At 37.8% G+C, this 21,500-nt stretch overlaps 2 protein-coding genes and 1 long non-coding RNA gene across 3 annotated transcripts; all 3 read left to right on the forward strand.

The window, feature by feature from the left end:
• The first annotated feature begins 420 nt into the window (after window positions 1-420).
• Window positions 421-3,020, forward strand: LOC111878875 (glyceraldehyde-3-phosphate dehydrogenase, cytosolic). Its single transcript, XM_023875356.3, has 11 exons — window positions 421-573; window positions 689-715; window positions 815-915; window positions 1,084-1,199; window positions 1,279-1,378; window positions 1,508-1,715; window positions 1,795-1,892; window positions 1,986-2,128; window positions 2,225-2,308; window positions 2,451-2,540; window positions 2,632-3,020. The coding sequence occupies exons 1-11, from the start codon at window positions 570-572 to the stop codon at window positions 2,675-2,677; spliced, it is 1,017 nt and encodes a 338-aa protein (XP_023731124.1). The 5' UTR covers window positions 421-569; the 3' UTR covers window positions 2,678-3,020.
• Window positions 3,021-6,262: 3,242 nt separating this feature from the next.
• Window positions 6,263-16,974, forward strand: LOC128133282 (uncharacterized). The gene is made up of 3 exons (XR_008231708.1): window positions 6,263-6,868; window positions 7,649-10,842; window positions 16,633-16,974. It is a non-coding gene; the product is annotated as an uncharacterized LOC128133282 (long non-coding RNA).
• Window positions 16,975-17,291: 317 nt separating this feature from the next.
• LOC111878882 (lysine histidine transporter 2) lies at window positions 17,292-20,640 on the forward strand. Its single transcript, XM_023875360.3, has 7 exons — window positions 17,292-18,514; window positions 18,662-19,048; window positions 19,133-19,526; window positions 19,611-19,716; window positions 19,933-20,024; window positions 20,151-20,219; window positions 20,353-20,640. Exons 1-7 carry the CDS (start codon window positions 18,345-18,347, stop codon window positions 20,449-20,451), a joined length of 1,317 nt encoding a protein of 438 aa, XP_023731128.2. The 5' UTR covers window positions 17,292-18,344; the 3' UTR covers window positions 20,452-20,640.
• The last annotated feature ends 860 nt before the right edge of the window (window positions 20,641-21,500 follow it).

Consider the following 21,500-nt stretch of genomic DNA (forward strand, 5'->3'; position numbering starts at 1 on the left):
AATAATTTGTAACGTCATCAGATATGAATAAGATCGTTGGTGCACCTCTACTCTGCACTACACGAACATGGTGTAGCTGAGTCGCCACCAAAGCTACATCACGTGACCATTGGATATGCCTAAGAGTCATTTTGAATAATGTAAAACTTTTATAATAATGTAAAATTGTAAAGTGAAATGAAATTCGCTTAAATATTGTAGACCATTTTTATCTATCAAGGCCCATTTGGCAGGCGGAGACCATTTTTCATCATCAAGGTAGGTGCTAAAGACTCATTTTGGACTTCATGGTTTCGTTGTTAGTTTAGGAAATTGTTAATATTTTATTTATTTTAATAAAAACTATTTTAGGTAGGTTTTGAAATAACGAAAACAATTGAATAAACCTACAAGGGCGATGCGATTTTTGTGGTTTTTGGTCTGGATATCTTGAGAACTAGACACCGGCTTGGCCGGTCACCAGCCCCCTCACTTATTAAAACCCTCTAGAAACCTCTCCTCATCGCATTCTTCTTCACTCTCATCGTCAACACACATTCCCAATACACTTTTTTTCTCCAACAAGCGTCATGGGTACGCTGAATTTAGTAATTTTTATCAAATTATTCCTGTCGATCTTCTTTTTCTTGTGTTTTTGATCTAACTTTTCTATTTTCTCATTTTAATTGTTGTTCTTTTTGTTGTCCAGGCGGCAAGATCAAGATCGGAATCAACGGTACCAGATCTTATCCACTTTACAATTTTATACCGTTTAATGTCTACAGCTGTTCTTCTGGGACGATTTCGAGTGGCTTAATGTATATTTAACTTGCAGGATTCGGAAGAATCGGTCGATTGGTGGCTAGAGTAGCTTTGCAGAGAGACGATGTTGAACTTGTTGCTGTTAACGATCCATTTATCTCTGTGGAGTACATGGTTCGTAATTTTGATCATCTGATTGTATCTACAGTAGATCTGGGGTTTTAGGGTTTTAAATTCTGATCGGTTTAGTGCTTGTTCTGAATTTAGTTCAGTAGACAGTAGATCCGTGCATTTTATAGTGTTTTGAGTTTGAATTTAACTTCAATCATGATTTCATTGCAGACATACATGTTTAAGTATGACAGTGTTCATGGTCAATGGAAGCATCATGAACTCAAGGTTAAGGACGACAAAACCCTTCTTTTCGGCGAGAAACCCGTCGCTGTTTTTGGTTCAAGGTGCGTCTCTCGCATGCTCAATTTTGGTTAAATTCATGTTTTCAAGATAAGGCTGATTAATCTCCTGTTATTATTAAAGGAACCCAGAAGAGATCCCATGGGCCCAGACCGGAGCTGAGTACGTCGTGGAATCCACCGGAGTTTTTACCGACAAGGACAAAGCCGCTGCTCACTTGAAGGTATACATCCTCTTACACGATTTTACAACTTCCATGACTTCCATTTTCTTGTGTACTCCGAGATGAAAGTTTTCATGTTCTTCATAAACTCAAAAAATTCTTATAAGCTCGTTTTACCCATATCTTTAGGGAGGTGCTAAGAAGGTCATCATCTCTGCCCCCAGTAAGGATGCTCCCATGTTTGTTGTTGGTGTGAACGAGAAGGAATACAAATCAGACCTTCACATCGTTTCAAACGCCAGTTGCACCACTAACTGCCTTGCCCCTCTGGCCAAGGTTATAAATGACAGATTTGGAATTGTTGAGGGTCTTATGACCACCGTTCACTCCATCACTGGTAACTTTTCTTGATTGTTTTTGTATATATATTTATTTCAGTTCTATTAACAGTTTATTTTGATTTGATTATGATTCAGCTACACAGAAGACTGTTGATGGACCATCTGCTAAGGACTGGAGAGGTGGAAGAGCTGCTTCATTCAACATCATTCCCAGCAGCACTGGTGCTGCTAAGGTATTTATTTATTTACTATTTAGTCCCTCAAGTTTCAAATACTGCTATTTTTGTTCTTCATAGAGTTTGATAAATGTTTGGAAATCTTGATAGGCTGTAGGGAAAGTCCTCCCTTCATTGAACGGGAAGTTGACCGGAATGTCTTTCCGTGTCCCAACTGTTGATGTCTCTGTTGTTGATCTGACTGTTCGATTGGAAAAATCTGCAACTTATGATGAGATCAAAGCTGCTATCAAGTAAGCAAAACTTCATTTCATTTTATTGTTAATCTTGACAATAGATGAATGTTCGTGGTTGTAAATTGTAATATTGTTTTTTGTGTTTGTTATCAGGGAGGAATCTGAAGGAAAGATGAAGGGGATCTTGGGTTACACTGAAGATGATGTGGTGTCCACAGACTTTGTGGGTGACAACAGGTATTTTTTTTTATTGTTTCTTTTATAAAAGCTATATGGTTTTTTGTAGGCATAAGTGGACCACATGTGTGTATATATATTTTGTATGAAGATTAAAAAAGAATGGAATTTAATAAGTGGAGAATTTATGTGATTTTAACAGGTCGAGCATATTTGATGCAAAGGCTGGAATTGCACTGAATAACAATTTTGTGAAGTTGGTTTCGTGGTATGACAACGAGTGGGGTTACAGGTACTTATTCTTCTTTCTTATGTTTTCTTTAGATTTTTTTTTTGTATAAATTTTATTTATTGAAGTGTTTATTTATTTATTTTTTATGCAGTTCCCGTGTTGTTGATCTGATTGTTCACATGGCATCTGTGGAGTAAGTTTTGTGGATGTAGGTGAAGTTGTTTTTTGAGTTGGAAGTAAAATAAAAGTCTACCTATCCATTCCCCACTGTGTTTAGGGTTTTGATTGATGGGTGGAGAAATGTTTTGGTGTTTATGTTGTTATTGCTGGTTTATTATCGAACTTTAATAGTGCAATTTTCAGACATTGAGGTGTGTAGTAGTATCAAGTTGGTGTGAAAACCTGTCTTCACTGGCTGTTTAGTATTGGTGTTTTCAACTAGGCGGCTTAAATATGGTGAAGATTTTATGCACAAATTAATTTTCCATAGTTTTTGCGTTTTTAATTTGAAAATAGCAATAAAAAATAGTCTTATCTGAAGTTTGGAAGTTGTTATCGTACAAGACAAGTTTGAAAAAAAAAAAAAAAAATCTCGACCCAAGAACCAAATTGAAAGCTGGTTTCTGGAAAACGACATGATTAGGTGCTTTGAACAGAGGAATTGGACTCTATCAGATATGATTCGATCCAAATCTAACAACTCTTCTTTTATCTTTTGGAATTCTTTCTTTATGTGCGTTATACATTTTTAAATGATTCCAACTAAAAATGATGGTTAAGAGACAAACAACTATTGCATTTGGGATGGTTAACCTAAGCTGTGTTAATTGAGAATTTGGAGTTTCGAAGTCCATGTTCTACGTTATCTAAATAAGATTATTTGATATATTGAATTGCCTTCTTCAACTCCATCAAAGACAAAGTCTAAGATTATATATTTTTAAATAAGATTATTTGTTGCACCTCTACAAACCAATTGTTTTCTACAACTCTACTAAGGATAATTTTGATACTTATGGCAATGAGCAAGTACAGAGATATCCTCTTATAAGAAATGAATGAGTTGTGAAGTTTTTGGAGAGTTCAAAATCCATACTAAAAATGGTGACACCCATTTGAACGGTTTATGTCAATCTGCTTCAAGGTCCATGTGAGATGTCAATTGCAAAACATAAACAATATTTTTGATGGACAAATGTTTTAACACCTAACCTTTTGTGTAGAGATCCATATTTCAACAACTAGGTTTCATCGTGGAGGCCCAAAATCCATACTTTACAACACCTTCCGTAATTACTAGCATACAACATGTCGTGCTTGTGCATTGATTTGTAGAGGTGCAACAAACCATTAGACAATCAAGTTTGGAAGAACGTCGCAATTACTAGCATACATGTCGGGCTTGTGCATTGATTTGTAGAGGTGCAACAAACCATTAGACAATCAAGTTTGGAAGAATGTCGCACTTACTAGCATACATGTCGGGCTTGTGCATTGATTTGTAGAGGTGCAACAAACCATTAGACAATCAAGTTTGGAAGAATGTCGTGTATATCCTTATTAAACATTTAAATATAATATTTGTTCAACTTAATTTCTAAATATCATATTTACACTTTATAAAATTTTAAAATATCATGTCATTTTTAAACATCAAAATATCATATATCCCATTCTTACATATCAAAATATCATGTCTTTCTTAAACATCAAAATACCAATACTAATATTTAAAATATCCTCTATCTAAAACATGTCAATATTAAACAACAAACACAAGCAATCAGTGTATATATTCCATGAAGAAGACTAAAGATGAAGTGTTTTGTTTGTCAAGAGAACGACGTTCCAATAATTTAGAAGTAGACGTTATAATATTATAGATGTAGTGATAATATGGTTAAAGTTTTTAATTATTATAATAATTATAAGATATAAAAAAATGATTATAAACTATTAAAAACATTGTAAAAAAAGATTTTGGCAAAATATGAAATTTCGAAGGTTTATAAAGGATAAATACAGTATTAAAAATTTAAGTTGGACAAATATGATATTTTGATTTTTAAGACGGACATATATGAAATTCTTTGACTAAGGTCCAAAATCAAATAAGAACTTACAAGTTGATCGGGATTATATATGTGATCGTAAGATCCTAATAAAAACAATTTAAAAGATAAAAATGCATATCTATCTATCAATTAACAATAAGTATTTCAAAACATGAAAAATGCATATCTATCTAACAATTAACAATAAGTATTTCAAAACGTGAATAATACATCTTCAATACCTCATTTAACAATAAAAACAGGAAATGAGTTTTTTAGGGTTCATATTTGCTTTAATTAGTTGGTCCAAGACACAATCTTATTTTTTAAATAGGTTAAATTACATGAATGGTCCCTATGGTTTGGGGTAATCTGCGCGTTTGGTCTTTAATTTTTTTTTTTAACTCGGACGATCCCTAAGATGTATTTTTGTTGCGCGTTGGGTCCCTGATAGACCTAAAATGACTATACTACCCTTATTTTTTATTTTCTTTTATTTGTATGGTTTATTTATATATAAAATAAATATAAAAACTAAAATTAAAAAAATCCTAAACCTCTAATCTAATCGTACACCCTAATAAAAGAAAAGTTGCTTTCCCCTTATTCCTTCCTTCGTCCCCATCCCTTCCTCCAATCTCGCCGGCGAATTCGTAGGGCTACTGCTAGAGACAATGAAACTCCATCTTCGGTGCCCCTCTTTCTTTTCTTCCTTTTCTCACCAGAAAAGCTTGACCCACGAAGCTTCATCATCTTTGCCTCTTCCCCTTTCCGATTAGAGCTCTCCATCCTTTACTCACCGGAAAAACACGAGGCAGGAATTCACTGAAAAAACGTCGAACCAGAATCATGGGATTGCTTCATTTTATTTCGATTTACTGCATATCTGGGTAGAAATTTTCAGAAACTTAATTTTTCACAGGAACTACAAAAGAGAAATTTGATTTCTCCGAAAGGGTGATGGCGCTTTTCCATTTATGAGTTACAGTAGTTATGAAAACATGACTCAAATTGGGGTGGTTGAAGAAGATGCCAGGACCAGGCAGGCTCAAAAGGGGCATCAAATTAGAGATGAAGGTTCTAGGTTTAATCATGGTAGGTTTCATCGATGATTTCATATGGTGGTTCAAGCGAGGAAGATGATGAATCTGGAACCCTCGCTTGTTTTTTGCATTCAAAATTTTCATTAGGTTTTGTTTTCAGCATTTTGATTTTGATTTTGTTCAAATTTGATTTTGTTCAATTTTGATTACAAGGTAACAATTTAATTTTGGTTTGGGTTTTGATTTGGTTTGATATTCATTAGCTTCATCCTCTGAAAATTGTAGAAGAAAGCACCATTGTTGGAAGATGTCGATGGTGGCTACAGGAGACAGTCATGGTCATGATTGTTTTCAGAGATGATGATGATGAAGATGGGATTTAAACGAAGGGGATGAAGAGTTCTAATTCCAGTTTCTGGTTTTTTTGTGCAGATTTTAACATCACTTTTGCTTACCTGGGCTACGATGTTACATATTTCTTTTGGAACTTTGGTTTTGTTCTTATTGTGGCCGGTGGAGGTGACCGGAGGTTAGTGGCAGTGGTGCTCGGAGGTTGTTTTCAGATGGCTGAACATAAGGAGGGGTGGGGTGGGGTGGGGGGTAAGGGGTGGGGATGAGTTTTCATTTTAATATATTTCACTCTTTAAATAAATAACAAATTAATTAAAAAATAAATGAGGGCAAATTAGTCTTTTTACATATGATAGGGACCAGACGTGCAATAAAAATATAAAATAGGGACGTTCCGAGTTAAAAAAAGTTGTTAAGGACCAAGCACACAGATTACCCTAAACCACAGGGACCATCCGTGTAATTTACCCTTTTAAACAATAGTAATAATAATGATCTTACAACCTTATGAATTATCTTACGAACCTATCCAACAACTGTAACACCCAAAGTCAGGAAGGCCAAGAAAGGAAAGAAAACCCTAACTTTAAGGGACGACTCGTCGAGTCCAAGGAGGAACTCGGCGAGTCCGAGCGGGATCCGGGTCAAGGAGTAAGTGACCGACTCGGCGAGTCGGCCAAGGAGACTCGACGAGTCTGGTCTGAACGAGGAAAACCCTAAATTCGGGACTTGGAGCCTATTTAAGCGCCTCATTCTCTTCCCTAGATTTCCTTTACAGCCTCTCTAACCCAGAACACCAAACCCTAGCCGCCATATCCATTTTTGAGCTAATTATTGCCTTGAAGAGTGCATTAAAGCTTGGAGAAGGAAGAAGAATCTTGGAGGTGCAAGAAGGGGGCTATAGATCCGGGATTGGGAAGACATTTCTGAGCATTTTGAGGTAATAAACTAGTTCTTGGACTCATATGCACCTAGATCTATGTGTGTGTTTTGGGCATTCTTGGCATGATAGTAACCATTTCGAGCTAGTGGTTCAGATCTGAGGTTGCTACCTCAGATCCATGCTTGTTTTGGTCTAGAATCCCATAAAGTATCAGCTCTTGGTATGTTGGTGAAGCATGGTTGTCATAAACCCTAGTTTTGAGTGTTTTGAGCCTAGATCTCCATATCTACACGTAAAGTTTGCCACTTTACGTGAGGAATAGGCCTTAGAAGTATGGATCTATGTGTTGGAGCCCCTGTTTGGCTCAAAGAGCCACTGCATGGTATAAGAGCTGGAGTGACTCGGCGAGTCACATGGGTAGACTCAGCGAGTCGGATGAAGTTGGGCAGGAACTCGGCGAGTTAGAAGAACAACTCGGCGAGTTTGTTGAAGGTTGTCTTGGACTCGACGAGTCTGTTCTTGGACTCGGCGAGTCAAGTCGCGAAACCCCCAAACCCTTCGAGTTAAGACTCGGATCAGTGAGTTGAGTGGGGACTCAGTGAGTTGGACAAGTCAGGACTCGGAAATCGATAGACTCGGCGAGTCATGGATTGACTCGGCGAGTTGAGTCGCGATTGGAAGGACTCTGAGCATATGAACTCGACGAGTCAGTAGGCAGAATCGGCGAGTAGGGTTGACCAGGAAGGTTGACTTTGACCAGGACTTTGTCATTGACCAGAGTTGACTTAGTTGACTTTCGGGGGACAGTTAGACTAAGTATTGCATTGATATTGGTAGCTCGGGGAGCTAGTGGAGCAGGAGTTCAGAGAATTGTCGGGCAGCAGCTAGAGGGGTTATCAGCAAGTTTAGCAAAGTGCAGGTGAGTTTCCCTTTTGTGTGAATGGGTCTAAGGCCACAATGCTGGCCCATGTAGTTATGAGTAGTAGACCCGGGGGTTAGCCCTAGGCACAGTATGCTAGTATGATATTCAGGACGAGGTCCAATGATAGCGGGCGGGTGCCCAAGGATTGGTTTATATGATAGTTTATACTTGTTGTCTGTGTGATACATGTATGTGCCTGGTAGGGAGGTGAGTGTGGGCGAGGTCCCGTATCTCACCAATAGCAGAGTGTGGATGGTGTTCCACATCTCATTAGCAGCAGAGCAGGGGCGAGGCCCAAGTTAGGGAAGGAGTGAGTGTGGGCTGGGCCCGTATCTCACTATTAGTAGGAGCGTGGACGGGGTTCCATGTCTCATCAGTAGCAGGACAAGGGCGAGGCCCAGGATAGGCGAGGCCTTAGGATAGAATCCATTGTATATGTTTAGCTTATGTTTTGCGGTATGATTATGTGCTATTATATGTTAGCGGGCGAGGCCCTGTGACAGGCGAGGCCTAAGTGAAAAAGATCTGTATCCGAGCGGGGCTCGAAGCCAGGCGGGGCCGTTGTAGCGGGCGAGGCCCGAGGTAGGGGGCGAGGCCCAGGATAGCGGGTGTGGCCCAGTATGTGCAGTATGTGGTAGGGTGGGGAACTCGCTAAGCTTCGTGCTTACAGTTTTCAGTTTTGGTTTCAGGTACTTCCGGTAGTGGAGGGAAGAGCTCGGGGTGATCGCATGGCACACACCATAGATTAGACAGCCTGAGAATGTTTACTCTGATAACGAACATGTGTTTTGGAAATTAATACTCTGATTATGTTTTGGATTGATGAATTTGCTTTAAGTAATGTTTTATTAAAAGAAATTTTTAGTCTTAAATTTTGGGACGTTACAAGTTGGTATCAGAGCCTTGGTTTGAGGGATTCGGACATACCCTCGGGTGTGTTTGAACTCAAACTAAGGGATTGGGATAAAAGTTTCAAAATGAAAGGACAAATTTTGTAAAAAGAGTTTTAGAAATGAAACATTTTTAAAAAAGAGAAAAGAATTCAGAAAGAAAAGAATTTTGATAAGAGAAAAGGGTGTGGTGCATGCAATCAGCCGAGCTCAAGTAAGTACCCCAAAATACCCATACAAGTTTATGTTATGATTATCAGTTAATAGAACAGCATGCTGGATTAGGACTAAGGATCTAGGGAGGATGCCTTATGTGCCTGTTATATGTGCTTTTGAGCTACATGATAGTGCTGATTAGACAGTAGTAGGATAGCCTGTTTAGGTTATGCCTGAGTTTATGAGTTTGTGTTGCATGTTAGTATAGATTCTTGGTATGATATTATGATTGCTTGAGTATGTTATGGTTAGATTTTCCCTTGTCCGAATGCTGCTTGATTTGTGCAATGTGGGATTCTGAGTGGTGGGAGTTAGCCATTAAGTGGATACGTCACATCACATGTGATCAGGGTTGAATAATCTCAGAGTGCTGGATTTGGCCCTATTGCGCAACTCTCGTTTGAGTCTAACCGTTGTGGGGACGAGTCTTTTACTCGAAGGATTATCTGAGCCTCGTCACATGTGATGGTATTCAGGTGATGGCTAATTGGAATCACAAGGAGTCCTTCAGCAGCTGAGGACTGGTTTTAGATTGAGTCAGAGGTTTCCCTAGGGCAAGCCTAGGATGAAGTAGTGCTGGGAGCAGTGGTAGTAGAAAAGGGACCTGGTGGAGTCGAAGCAATTCCTGAGGACGGTACGGATAGATGTGGAAGGTAGGATGGGCCCGTACTACTGAAAGCAGAGGATCCGTACTCGATTCAGGAAAGGCCGAGATAAGACCGGGAACCTGGTAGGGTGTGTGTTTGGTCTCGCAGCAATGATAAGTATTATGATAGAGGATGTATTATATTTTCAGCATGGTGATGTTGCGAGAGAGACCAGTGGGCGGATCAGGCGCCGGAGAGGGATCAGGCTCGGGTTCAGGAGCCGAGCAGCTCGAGGAGCGAATGAGGGAGTTGATATCAGTGGAGGTTATGCGCAGTATTCTAGATCAGACTCCTGTGATCTTTGGCACGGTCAAGGAGGGTATACTGGAGATTTTAGATGAGAGGCTGGGAGCCTTCCGTACCGAGATGATGGCTTTGATGGGAGCGCGTACCTTGACATTCCGAGAGTTTAGAGCTTGCGGAGTGCCAGATTATCATGGGGCTAAGGACCCCATTGCTAGCAGCAGGTGGTTGGCCGATGTCGCCAACGCATTTCGTACGAGCCGGTGTCCCGAGGGGGACAAGGTCAGACTCGCCTCCTATCTTCTGAAGGACAGAGCGAGGGATTGGTGGGAAGAGATTGGTCATGTTTTGGGTGATGATGCCGCGTTGGACGCGATGACATAGGGTGATTTTTCAGCCAGGTTCAGGGCGGAGTTTTCGCCAATTATTGAGGTGCAGCAGTTGGCACGGGAGTTTCAGGATTTGACGCAGACCACTGAGACTGTGGCGGAGATCACCACCAAGTTCAGGGAGAGGGCTCTTCTTGTACTGCAGTATGTCGCGGATGAGGAGATGAATAAGGCTCGATACCATGAGATGTTGAGGGATGACATCAGACAGTTTGTGAGCAGGTCCAGCTGCAAAACGTTGGAGGATATGATCGCTCGGGCTAGAGAAAGGGAAATTGATTTGGAGCAGATCCAAAAGAGGAAGCCGGATGAGGTTCAGGTAGCTACAGGTTCGGGCAAAAGGCCAAGGGACTGGATTCGAGATCGAGGGATTATCAGGACCACAACCGATGCGGGAAGTATGGCAGAGTGCACGGGGGCGCGTGCAGGAGTGGTAGCGGTGGTGAGTCTGGCTGCTTCAAGTGCGGTTGGACTGGTCATTTTAGCAGGGATTGTACTGTTACCATCATTCAGGGGTCCGACTTGATATGTTTTCACTGCAACCAGCGGGGACACAAGAAGGCCTAGTGCCCTAGTTTGTTTCCGGCAGGACGGGTGATGGCACGTCCCCCTGCAACTTTGAGGATTGCGGACGGTCGTCAGGGCCGTGCGGAGGCGGCTGCGGTAGGAGGCAGGGCTTTTCAGATGACTACCCTGGAGACGCGAGCAGTGCCGGACATTGCAGGTATGCGACTTCCGTTTTCAGTTCTTTTATTTGTGCATGATTATATTGTTATGGTTCTGCATCATTATTGGCATGAGTATTTTATTTTGTGTGGCTTGCTTGTGATCGAGTTGTATGCCATCTGCATACCTAGGATATTTGAATGGTAGTTAGGGGATGTGCCCTATTGGGGGAGGTTGCTTAGGATGCAGTAACTGTAGCATGCATGGGAGGGACTTGGTATGTCTCGCTAGTTTGGTATGTCTCGCTAGTTTGGAGCCGTATAGTTGTAGTAACCAGATAAGTCCTTCGCGATCAGATATGATTATAAGAAAGATAGAAGAAGAATGTCCTTTTATCAGATGAAAGTAAAAGACGTAACCATTAAATTAAAACTAACCTCGTAGTTGCAGATTTTTGACAACTAAAACGAATGCATGGAAGAAGCTCTCGTCCTTAAAAGATTTTTATGTCGCTCTAAGGCTGTAAGTTTCAAATACTCGGGATTTGATGCAAAATATTCTTCGTTCCAATAACTCTGGAAGAAGGAATAAACGCAAAACGATTACTTGAAAAACAAAAGAAACTGGGATTTTGCAGTTGCAAAAATCGCAGAAGGAGAGGGACGAATTTATGGTGTAGAATAATTGGGAACTGAGAGGTCCTATTTATACCGAATATGAAAGTTATGATCCCCAAAAAATCAAATCTAATAACTACGTCTAGCCACTCACTGTCATCTTGCAATTCGAATTTCAAATCCGATGATGTTGTTAGTTTGAATCTCATCCTATTTGAACCGATGTTTATCCAAAAAGGGGCTTTTGGGCATCTGGAGTTGTATTTAAGGAAAACTCGGTGAGTTGGGTCAACTCGGGCCGTTGACTTTGACGTTGACTTTAGTCTTTGACCAAGTTTGATCTATAAGGGGCTTTTGGGCATCCGGAGTTGTATTTAAGGAAAATCGTTTCTGTTTAGGGGTTGAGCAGAGTCGATATTCAGAGCCGGGATTTGTTCAACTATCATTCCATATTCGAGGTGAGTTTTCCTCACCGGGTTTAGCGGGTCTAAGGCACCAAGCCCGACCCTTGTCGATTATGCTGATATACTCGTTGTCTGTGTGATACTTGTATGTGCATGTATATGTATGCTTATTGGACGGGGCCCGTATTGCGAGTGTGAGAGGAGCTCGTATCTCATTGGGTGGGGCCCGTATTGCGAGTGTGGGAAAGGCCCATATCTCATTGGGCGGGGCCCATTTTATGAGTGTGGGCGGGGCCCGTTATGTGTTATGTTGGTATGTGGGATCTTAGGAAAACTCACTAAGCTTTGTGCTTACGGTTTTCAGTTTATGTTTTCGGTACTTCCAGTTCCAAAGGGAAGAGCTCGGGCTGACCGCATCGCTCACACCACAGAGATTCTGAGTTTCATATTTACTCTGATTTAGATACATTGTTTTAATTAGATGTACCAATGATGTTTGAGAACACTATTTTATCTGGTATAAAATAAACTTTTGGGACCATATTTTTTGGATGTTTCATAAAATTTCCAACTTTATCCGTAATAATGCCACAAACTTCCATGATCTAAAACCCTAAGATAAGAAATGTCCAAAAATCAACTTTCTTCATTCATGAAGTAAGGAGAGTTCTTGCATACACTCTTTACTCCACCAAATCACTAGATTTGAACTTTTAAAATAAACCAAAGCTCACAGAGTTCTTCAAACTCCATAAAACAAGTCACAAATGGACCAAAACTCATTAAAATGGACTAAACCACCAAATACTCATAGATCTAATGATGAAACACAATAAAGCAAGGATCTTTGCAACTCACAAGGGTCCAGAAGGTAGATGAAGGTTTATCTCTTCAATTGAAAAGCGTCAAAACTAAGTATTTGAAGAACACAACACCCAAAAGCCATAAAAACACAAGGATATGGATGAGAGGAGAGAGGAGGAGCTTTATTCATGAAGGGAGGCTAGGGTGTGCAAGAAAGAGGGATTCTTGATGCAACGGAGGCCACAAAATGACCTAAAACAAGGGGTTAAAGACTTTGAATACGACCCAAACCCTAATTTAATGGGCTTGGGTTGCATAGCTCATGAGTCCGTCGTGAGCTCCTTACCACACCGTGGTCATGGGTTTTTCCTTATTATATTCCAGCTTCATAGTCATAAGTTCTTTGTTTCAACTCCTTTTTCAGTGATCTTTATATACATGCGAAGGTATTGACAAGATCCACAATTCTATCTAATTACTATTTCATTAAAACATTCATTAATTTAAGCAAGATGTCTGAAATATCGCTTTTCTCGTTTTACCCTTTGGCTCCAAAGCACAATCCACGAGCTTACATCACTTAACCAACATTATCAACATCCATTATGGTGTAAACTTTATTCCCTTGAAGTCCAAGACTTTTATTCGATCCAATTATGGTTTGCTAACCCGAAATCAGAAACATTCCGAAACTAGATGTTAGAATTTTCCCTCACTTAATATTTAAAACAATACATACTTGACTTGACATGCCACAGACCAAAGTTGATACTTGTAAAATTTCAATTATTATGTGACTAAACATTTTCATTGTATTTGTATCTTAAAACAATAATGTATATTAGAATATATGAATTAACCCCATAAGTAATACAATAATACACCCATAACAAATTATGAGGAAAGAGAGGTGGGTCACTACATACACACTTAAATACCAAGGCTTTCCTAACTAGAACCTTCCCTAGACATGTATATACTCTCAACTTGCATATATTTCTATCATAAACAAATAGTTAACCGAATCCTCTTTTCTGATATGGAAGATAAAACCGGGCTACAGTAACAAAGCATACTATGAACCTTACGAATACATAAATACCCTATACTAACCTATAGAAATTCATTTATGATGTGGAACATTAGATAAATATTAATTTACAAAGCATACCATGAACCTCTAAAACCGTGACCTTTAGAAACTTGGAACTGTGATACTACTTAGTGGGAAAATGGTCAAAAAATCTCAATAGCCTTTCCAATACTAATAATAGAGTAATAAGAGTACAAGGATATACATGGAAAACTCCAAAACCAGAGAAAAAACACGGGCCTCTTGAAAGAAAAATCCACTATATGTTAAATTATTTTAATCATATAAACTAATCTCTTAGGACTACACCAGATTACACCCACAGTCTTCGAAGTTTTGAGAAACACATTTTTACACTATAAAAAGAAGAAAAGAAAAAATTAAGTAATTTAAAGTGTATTTAAGTGGACTTATTTCACAGAACCTTCTTCGTAACGAGACAAAAAACATTTTTTCATATTAGCCAGTATAGTAATAACAAATACATTTTTTTCCCTCTTTGCAATGAATGTATTGGGAAAACACTTTGACTAGCCCTTCCACCAATTAGTTTGATTTGGAATAGGTTTATTTTAAGATTAGAAGCTACATGAAAACATCTAAGCATGCGAACCATGTTCTTGGCATTTTTGCTATTCCAATCTCCAATAAACAAGGTATCATGTGAAAAGAAGTCCCCCTTGAAGATTTGTTTCTCATTAGCATCCTTCATCTCCATATTCAATCTTTTCCGTCTCCAAAAGGAAAAGAAGCAAAGAAAGATGGTCACCTTGAAGAAACCCGTTATTCAATTTAAAAACCATGGTGAGGGAGCCGTTAACTAAAATTAAATCCGTTGGGAAAGTTGAACAAGTATGGATCCACAATCCGCATCATATGTCAAAGCCTATAACTAATAGAATAGAGAAAATGTAATCCCAATAATGGAATCATAAGCCTTTTGTAAACTAACTTTGAAAAGCACAAACTTTTCTTCTTGGACTTGGTCCATCATATAAGTTCGATATTTCCTTATGTAATGAATGTCGATTTACATCAGACCATCATCATATTAAAAGCGATTCAGTTCAGTTGTATAACAATGAAAACGACTAATATAGATCAATACATATCGATTGAAGGAAAATGGGCAACAAGCTGCGCCACTAGCCCTTTTTGGATGACAAAAGCAATTCTTTTGAAAACAACCTTTATGGATCTAGGAGATATGACATTAGAATGCATGACCCGTTGGACTCTGTTGAGGAGCTCCACCGCCTCTGGTGTGAGAAAACCAAATGTATCGAATGCAAAAGGTACAAACACATGTTGATTTTCTATACATGCATCCTCGTGCTTTACCACTTTGCACGCAACGACTTTCAAAGTGGTATGTACTACTGTAAAATCCTCGCTACCCAAACCAACGAGAGGAGAGACCCCAGTAAGATCCACGCATGCATGCTTCCCTCCTATCCATCCAAAGACCAAAATGTCAACCGGTCTAAGTGTGGACCTTCCATCCCGCGGTCCCGTCAAAAAGTTCACTAACACTTCTTTCTTCGCAGAAATACCAACACGCCGACAACCATCAAAGAGAACATCTCGAACCACATCATGTCTGTACTTGAAACCAATGAGATCTCTACAATGAACCCCATGTTACCCAAAGGTACCTAAACATGCCTTACGGCAAACTGGACATATCTCGTCAATTGGGAATAGGGGAATCATGAGACGGTAATGAAGGATAGTTCGGTACTCCACAAGGAATAGGGGAATCATTGAACCTTTTTTTTAATATGATTAGTAGGGAATTTAGCAAAGATTTTTTAGTGAATATGAATCAAACTAATAGGTAGAAAGTTTATGAAGAAAATAGGATCTTTGACATTAGAGACAATAGTAATGAAAGACGAATTGCAACTGTTCAAAATTTTCATCTTAATCCCCAAATCCTTTACCATTTCCGCTATATAATTACCAATAAAATTCCAAAAATAACATAATAATTACAACCTCCTGACTTGTGTTTTATTTTGGCCGTGTTCCCACACAACTATTTTAATCTCATCCTCGGTAAAATATTCTTTCCAAGAAAGTGACATCGCCTTTGGATGATTTTTTAAAACCGTGGCGCAGTCGCATAGGAAGCCTGAAATAAGGAAAGTTCATGAAAGGAAACACTCTTTTTGAAATATGATTTTAACTAATGAGTTTATATTTGTTCTAAACAAAAAAAATTAAAATAAGGGGATTTTCTAATATGTACCCTAAGGGCACATATAAAAAGTATTAATTAATCACAATTATTACCATAATTAAATGTTAAATACATTGATTATAAGAAATATTACCCTAATTAAATATAAAATTCATTAATAATCTACATAATTAATGCATTTCATATTTAATTATGATAATATTTTTCATAATTAATACTTCTTATATGTGCCCTTAGGGCACATATTAGAAAATCCCTAAAATAAGTTAATATTTAAAACTAGCACACAAACACTCATTTTTTACATGCTTTTCAAACTCCTAAATTTCGTCCTGGGTGTGTAAGTTATCTTGTTAAAGGCAAAAGACGCATATTATAACTCCTACCATACATGTAGGGTAGGGGTGACAATGATGTCGGATTCAAGTTGGTAGGTTAGAACGCATCACCCTATACAAGATCCATACGATTATTAATGTCACGAATTGGTGGGTTTAAAACATTAAATATATAAGACCCGTCTAACCCGTTCAGTCATACGAATTCGCAATATCATGGATCAAAGTTCACGAGTTCGTGGGTTGACTTGTGAACCCAAATATTATTTGTGTAATAGTAAAAGATTGGTTTGATTTAGGGCACACAACATACGTAGGCTGATAGACATAGTTGTATAACTTATACGATGACTATTCTCATATGGAGGTCTTGGATTCAAATTTCTCAGGCTTATTTCAGGATGGCTAGAAAGAGGTTATGCAACTCTGCTTGCAAATGCAAGGCAATATGTCTTTGTGTCTTCATGAAATGGCGAACCACCTCTCACCAAATGGCGGAGTCGCTTTAAAACAATAATACCCTTTACCAATAATAAATAAAAAAAAATACAAGGGTTGAGGGTTGACTAGTGAACCTAAATGCTAATCCGAACAAGACCCGTTTATTTAACGGTTTGAAAGATCATAAATTTCAACCCAAACTCATTTATTTTCATGTTGAGTCCATATGGTGCAATGTTGGGCCAATAACTTAAAAAGAAGGATATCGTTATATAGATAAACTAGGTTAAAACCCGTGGAACCCACAGATGTTGATTTTTAATTGAATTAAAAAATGAATTATTTAATAAAATAATATTTCATTAATTTTGATAACTTATGAATTGTAATATTGCATTTTTCAATAAATTTTTGATTTGTAAGTATTTAATTACAAACTAAATGGTAAGTATTTAATTAGAAATGAAGATTTTTGAAAACCCTTATTTTTGGTGGATAATTCTTGTTGGACATACGTAGATGATGCATTACCAATGTGTGTAATGAAATTAACATAAAATACAACAATACGTAATTATAAATAAATAAAGTAATATGATGTATTAAGTGTGATTTGCTAAAAATGAATAAAATATGCTACAAAAAAGTTGGCTACAAATTTCGCAAAACTTCCTTATAAACAACATTGGAAGTTTTATTTGTGAGTTTGTCATCTTTATCTAAAATTGATAATTTTAATCTCTCTCTGTTTTGAACTCTATATAATGCAACATACAATTGTCCATGTGAAAAAACTGGATCTTTCAGAAACAAACCAACCTTTGATAACGATTGTCCTTGACTTTTATTAATAGTCATTGCAAAACATACGACCAAAGGAAACTGTCTTCTTGTGAATTTGAAGGAATCTTTTTTTTCTTCTGATGGAGTTAAAGACATCTTGGAATAAAAGTCCGGTTTCCAATATTAGTTCCAGTTATTATACGTGCCTCAATAACACGTTTGCCCAATGATAACACCTGTAGTCTTGTGCCATTACATAAACCGTTTTTCTGATCAATATTTCTCAGTAACATTACCGGAACACCAATTTTTAAAACCAACTTATGATTTGGTAAACCGAATACTTTGAGACCATTTAATACATTAGGAAAGTATAAATTTACATCAAATTGATCATGGACAAATTCGGATTCACATATGCTGTCTGAACTTAAATATTAATTTCATCTCACGGAGGAGCCGCTTAAAACAATCATACACTTTACCAATAATAAATAAAAAAAAATTACAAGGGTTGAGGGTTGACTAGTGAACCTAAATACTAATCCGAATAAGACCCGTTTATTTAACATGTTGAAACATCATAAATTTCAACCTAAACCCATTTATTTTTATGTTGAGTACATATATGCTGCAATGTTGGGCCAATAACTTAAAAAGAAGGATATCGTTATATAGATAAATATAAGTTTATGTGGATAATTAGGTTATCTTAAAAATCCGAATTGGATTGGGATAACGTTATGTATAATGGTATCAACAAACCTATAAACCTAACAAAGCGCTTTTAAGTAACAAACTTCTCCTGCTTTTCCTTAGTTATCTTGCTGTTTTCCTCTCTCTCTCTCTCTCTCTCTGTCTCTCTCTCTCTCCAACCATGGCAACTGCGACAACAAAGACAACCGATGATGAGAAATCGTTGAACGATTGGCTGCCTATCACGTCGTCTAGGAATGCTAAGTGGTGGTACTCCGCTTTCCACAATGTCACCGCCATGGTGGGAGCTGGGGTTCTCGGCCTCCCCTACGCCATGTCCGAACTCGGATGGTACATATATATGTTCTTCATGAACTTTTCTTATTCTAAACCTAATTACTTAACACATCATGAGTATATACATACAAAAAGTATAAAGTTTTACCAAATCTTTATTTCATGTTGGGCTATAACTTTAATTAATTGTGTTCTTTTCAGGGGTCCTGGAATTACTGTAATGGTTTTATCATGGGTGATAACTCTCTACACCTTATGGCAAATGGTGGAGATGCATGAATGTGTTCCTGGGAAACGATTCGATCGTTACCACGAGTTAGGCCAAGAAGCCTTTGGCAAGACGCTCGGTCTTTGGGTGGTAGTGCCGCAACAACTCACCGTCGAGGTTGGTGTAAACATCGTCTACATGGTCACCGGCGGCAAGTCCCTCAAGAAAGCTGTTGACACCTTATCACCTCACGGTGGTCCACCAATCAAAACCACCTATTACATCATGATGTTCGCCGCTGTCCAGTTCTTCCTCTCCCACCTCCCCAACTTCAATTCCATCACTGGCGTTTCATTCCTTGCCGCCATTATGTCATTCTGGTACATGCGTCAAATACTTTACATGTGAAACCTAATTTATATAAATATTTTCTTCATACTTATAACTGTACATGTCGTACGCAGTTATTCAATGATAGCATGGATAGCTTCAGTACGCAGAGGGACTCAACCCGATATTAAGTATACGCCAAAGGCTTCAACCACCACTGGCCAAACGTTTGGATTCTTGAGCGCATTAGGCGATGTAGCCTTTGCCTTTGCTGGCCATAACGTTGTTTTGGAGATTCAAGCAACAATCCCTTCGACACCTGAAACCCCATCCAAGAAACCCATGTGGAGAGGGGTTGTTTTCGCGTATATTGTGGTGGCTTTGTGTTATTTTCCTGTAGCAATGATCGGATACTGGGTTTTCGGTAACACTGTTGAAGACAATGTCCTAATTTCACTTGAACGTCCTCCTGTTATTGTTGCTATTGCAAACTTATTTGTTGTTATTCATGTTATCGGAAGCTATCAGGTATTTCCCATAGTCCTGATCATTATTTATACCTATTAATTTCTACATATGCTGATTATGTATATTATCTGATCAATGTTGTAGGTTTTTGCAATGCCGGTATTTGATATGGTGGAGTACTTTTTGGTTGTAAAGATGAAATTTAAGCCCACCAAATTCCTACGATTTGTGTCAAGAACTTCTTATGTTGGTAAGATTCATATATAACTCTTTTCGGTGATTATATTTATGGAGATATAAATTAAATATCCATCTATTTTTCTTCCTATAAATCTTCCTACTCAACTAAATGATAGACATATGTTATGTTAGTTTACTAAGTTTACTAAAATATCATAAAATTTCATTAAATAAACATTAAATGTTACACGTGCTTAAGTGCTTAAGTGATGTTAATGTTGGGCAGCCTTGACCATGTTCCTTGCAATAACATTCCCATTTTTTGGAGGGCTCTTGGGTTTCTTTGGAGGCTTTGCTTTTGCTCCCACTACATATTTTGTGAGTATATTTCAGTTCATTCTTATACCGTGTGTACAAATGAATATATTATCAATCATATCAAACCAAAATTAAAGTGACGATATATTGATATGTTAATTTGGTGTGCTTTTTATTTACCTGCAGCTTCCTTGTATCATGTGGCTAGCCATCAAAAAGCCCAAGAAGTTTGGTCTTTCTTGGTTTATAAATTGGGTAAGTGGCTATTACTATTTTCATTTTTCATGAAGGGTTTTGGTCAATAAGGTTCCTAAACTGTTGAAATAAATGAATTCTCTTAGAACCATATGAACTTATATATTATCTGGGTTTTGATTTTTTGGTACAGATATGCATAATTCTTGGGGTCTTGCTGATGTGTTTAGCCCCGATCGGAGCATTGCGGCAAATCATATTGCAAGCGAAGGATTACAGATTTTACTCTTGATTAATATAAGATATGGAGTTTTTTCTTAGAATATGTAGGTTGAAATTAAGTTAATTATTTTAGAAGTTTGTGTCATGATTTCATTTCCTAGCTAAGTTCTTTTTACGTAGGTTTTCATATTTCCTTGTCTAGTTCTATGCTTGAATCTTAATTTCTTATTTATAAAAAAAAAGAGATGTCTTTTATTTCGATTTGAAAAATAAAACCAAATAACTGGATCATATTTCAGAATAATTTGCTCACCACAAGAAAATGGTTGCCATATTGTTCTTTGTTGTAAATCATTAGACAATTATTTAACAATATAAGTGTCATTGCTTTATTAATAAAAAGTTTAGGGTTAATACGGTGTATATAAATAAGCACTATGATGTATGTCTACATAGTGTATACACAATTTTATTTATTTTATGTATTGAATAAACCCTTTGGATTCTAAATATCAATTTTATTCTTACATTGAAAAACAAAATTTGCAACATTCATTAATTTTAACCGATAACTTTAACCTATGCACAAACGAGCATTGGAGGTAGCGATGGTGGTAGAAGACTGAAAAGAGTGAGCCAATAAATGCAAGGAATAAAGACTTTTAGGTGGGGGGGGGGGGGGGCACCAACTTCTTCACGAACATCTCAAAGGAATGGAACCAGAAGTGTCTTTGGAAGACTTTTTGTATATAAAAATATAGTAGATGTATTCATCACAAAGAAGAAAAATGCAGTAGGTATGGTCAGGATCAATTTCACTTATTTTTGCTCATTTCATTGGTGTTAGGGATATCAAGAGATATGAACAAAGACTGAATGGCATATGGATGACTTCCCTATGTTTTAGAGCCAATCATTAAAGATAATGAAGGACCACCAACCATCTTCGTAGGGTGAAACTCGATTAAAAAGTTTCATTGTAAAACCTAATAGACGAGCAAGGAAATTAAACGAATTGAGATGTCATATGCATTAAACGTGTGTGTGTGTGTGTGTGGGGGGGGGGGGGGGGGGGTTAGAGTGGGTATAGTAAATCCACAGATAAGGAGTCTATGAGAT

Source organism: Lactuca sativa, chromosome 4 (genome assembly GCF_002870075.4).
Source record: "Lactuca sativa cultivar Salinas chromosome 4, Lsat_Salinas_v11, whole genome shotgun sequence".
Taxonomy (NCBI): domain Eukaryota; kingdom Viridiplantae; phylum Streptophyta; class Magnoliopsida; order Asterales; family Asteraceae; genus Lactuca; species Lactuca sativa.

Excerpts from the sequence above, each read along its gene's own strand:
- LOC111878882 (XM_023875360.3), top strand. The coding sequence starts at position 18,345 with ATGGCAACTGCGACAACAAAGACAACCGATGATGAGAAATCGTTGAAC. Across the intron at positions 18,515-18,661 it reads GCCATGTCCGAACTCGGATG|GGGTCCTGGAATTACTGTAA; the intron begins GTACATATATAT and ends TGTTCTTTTCAG. Across the intron at positions 19,527-19,610 it reads ATGTTATCGGAAGCTATCAG|GTTTTTGCAATGCCGGTATT; the intron begins GTATTTCCCATA and ends TCAATGTTGTAG.
- LOC111878875 (XM_023875356.3), top strand. Across the intron at positions 2,309-2,450 it reads GACTTTGTGGGTGACAACAG|GTCGAGCATATTTGATGCAA; the intron begins GTATTTTTTTTT and ends TGATTTTAACAG. Across the intron at positions 2,541-2,631 it reads GACAACGAGTGGGGTTACAG|TTCCCGTGTTGTTGATCTGA; the intron begins GTACTTATTCTT and ends TTTTTTATGCAG.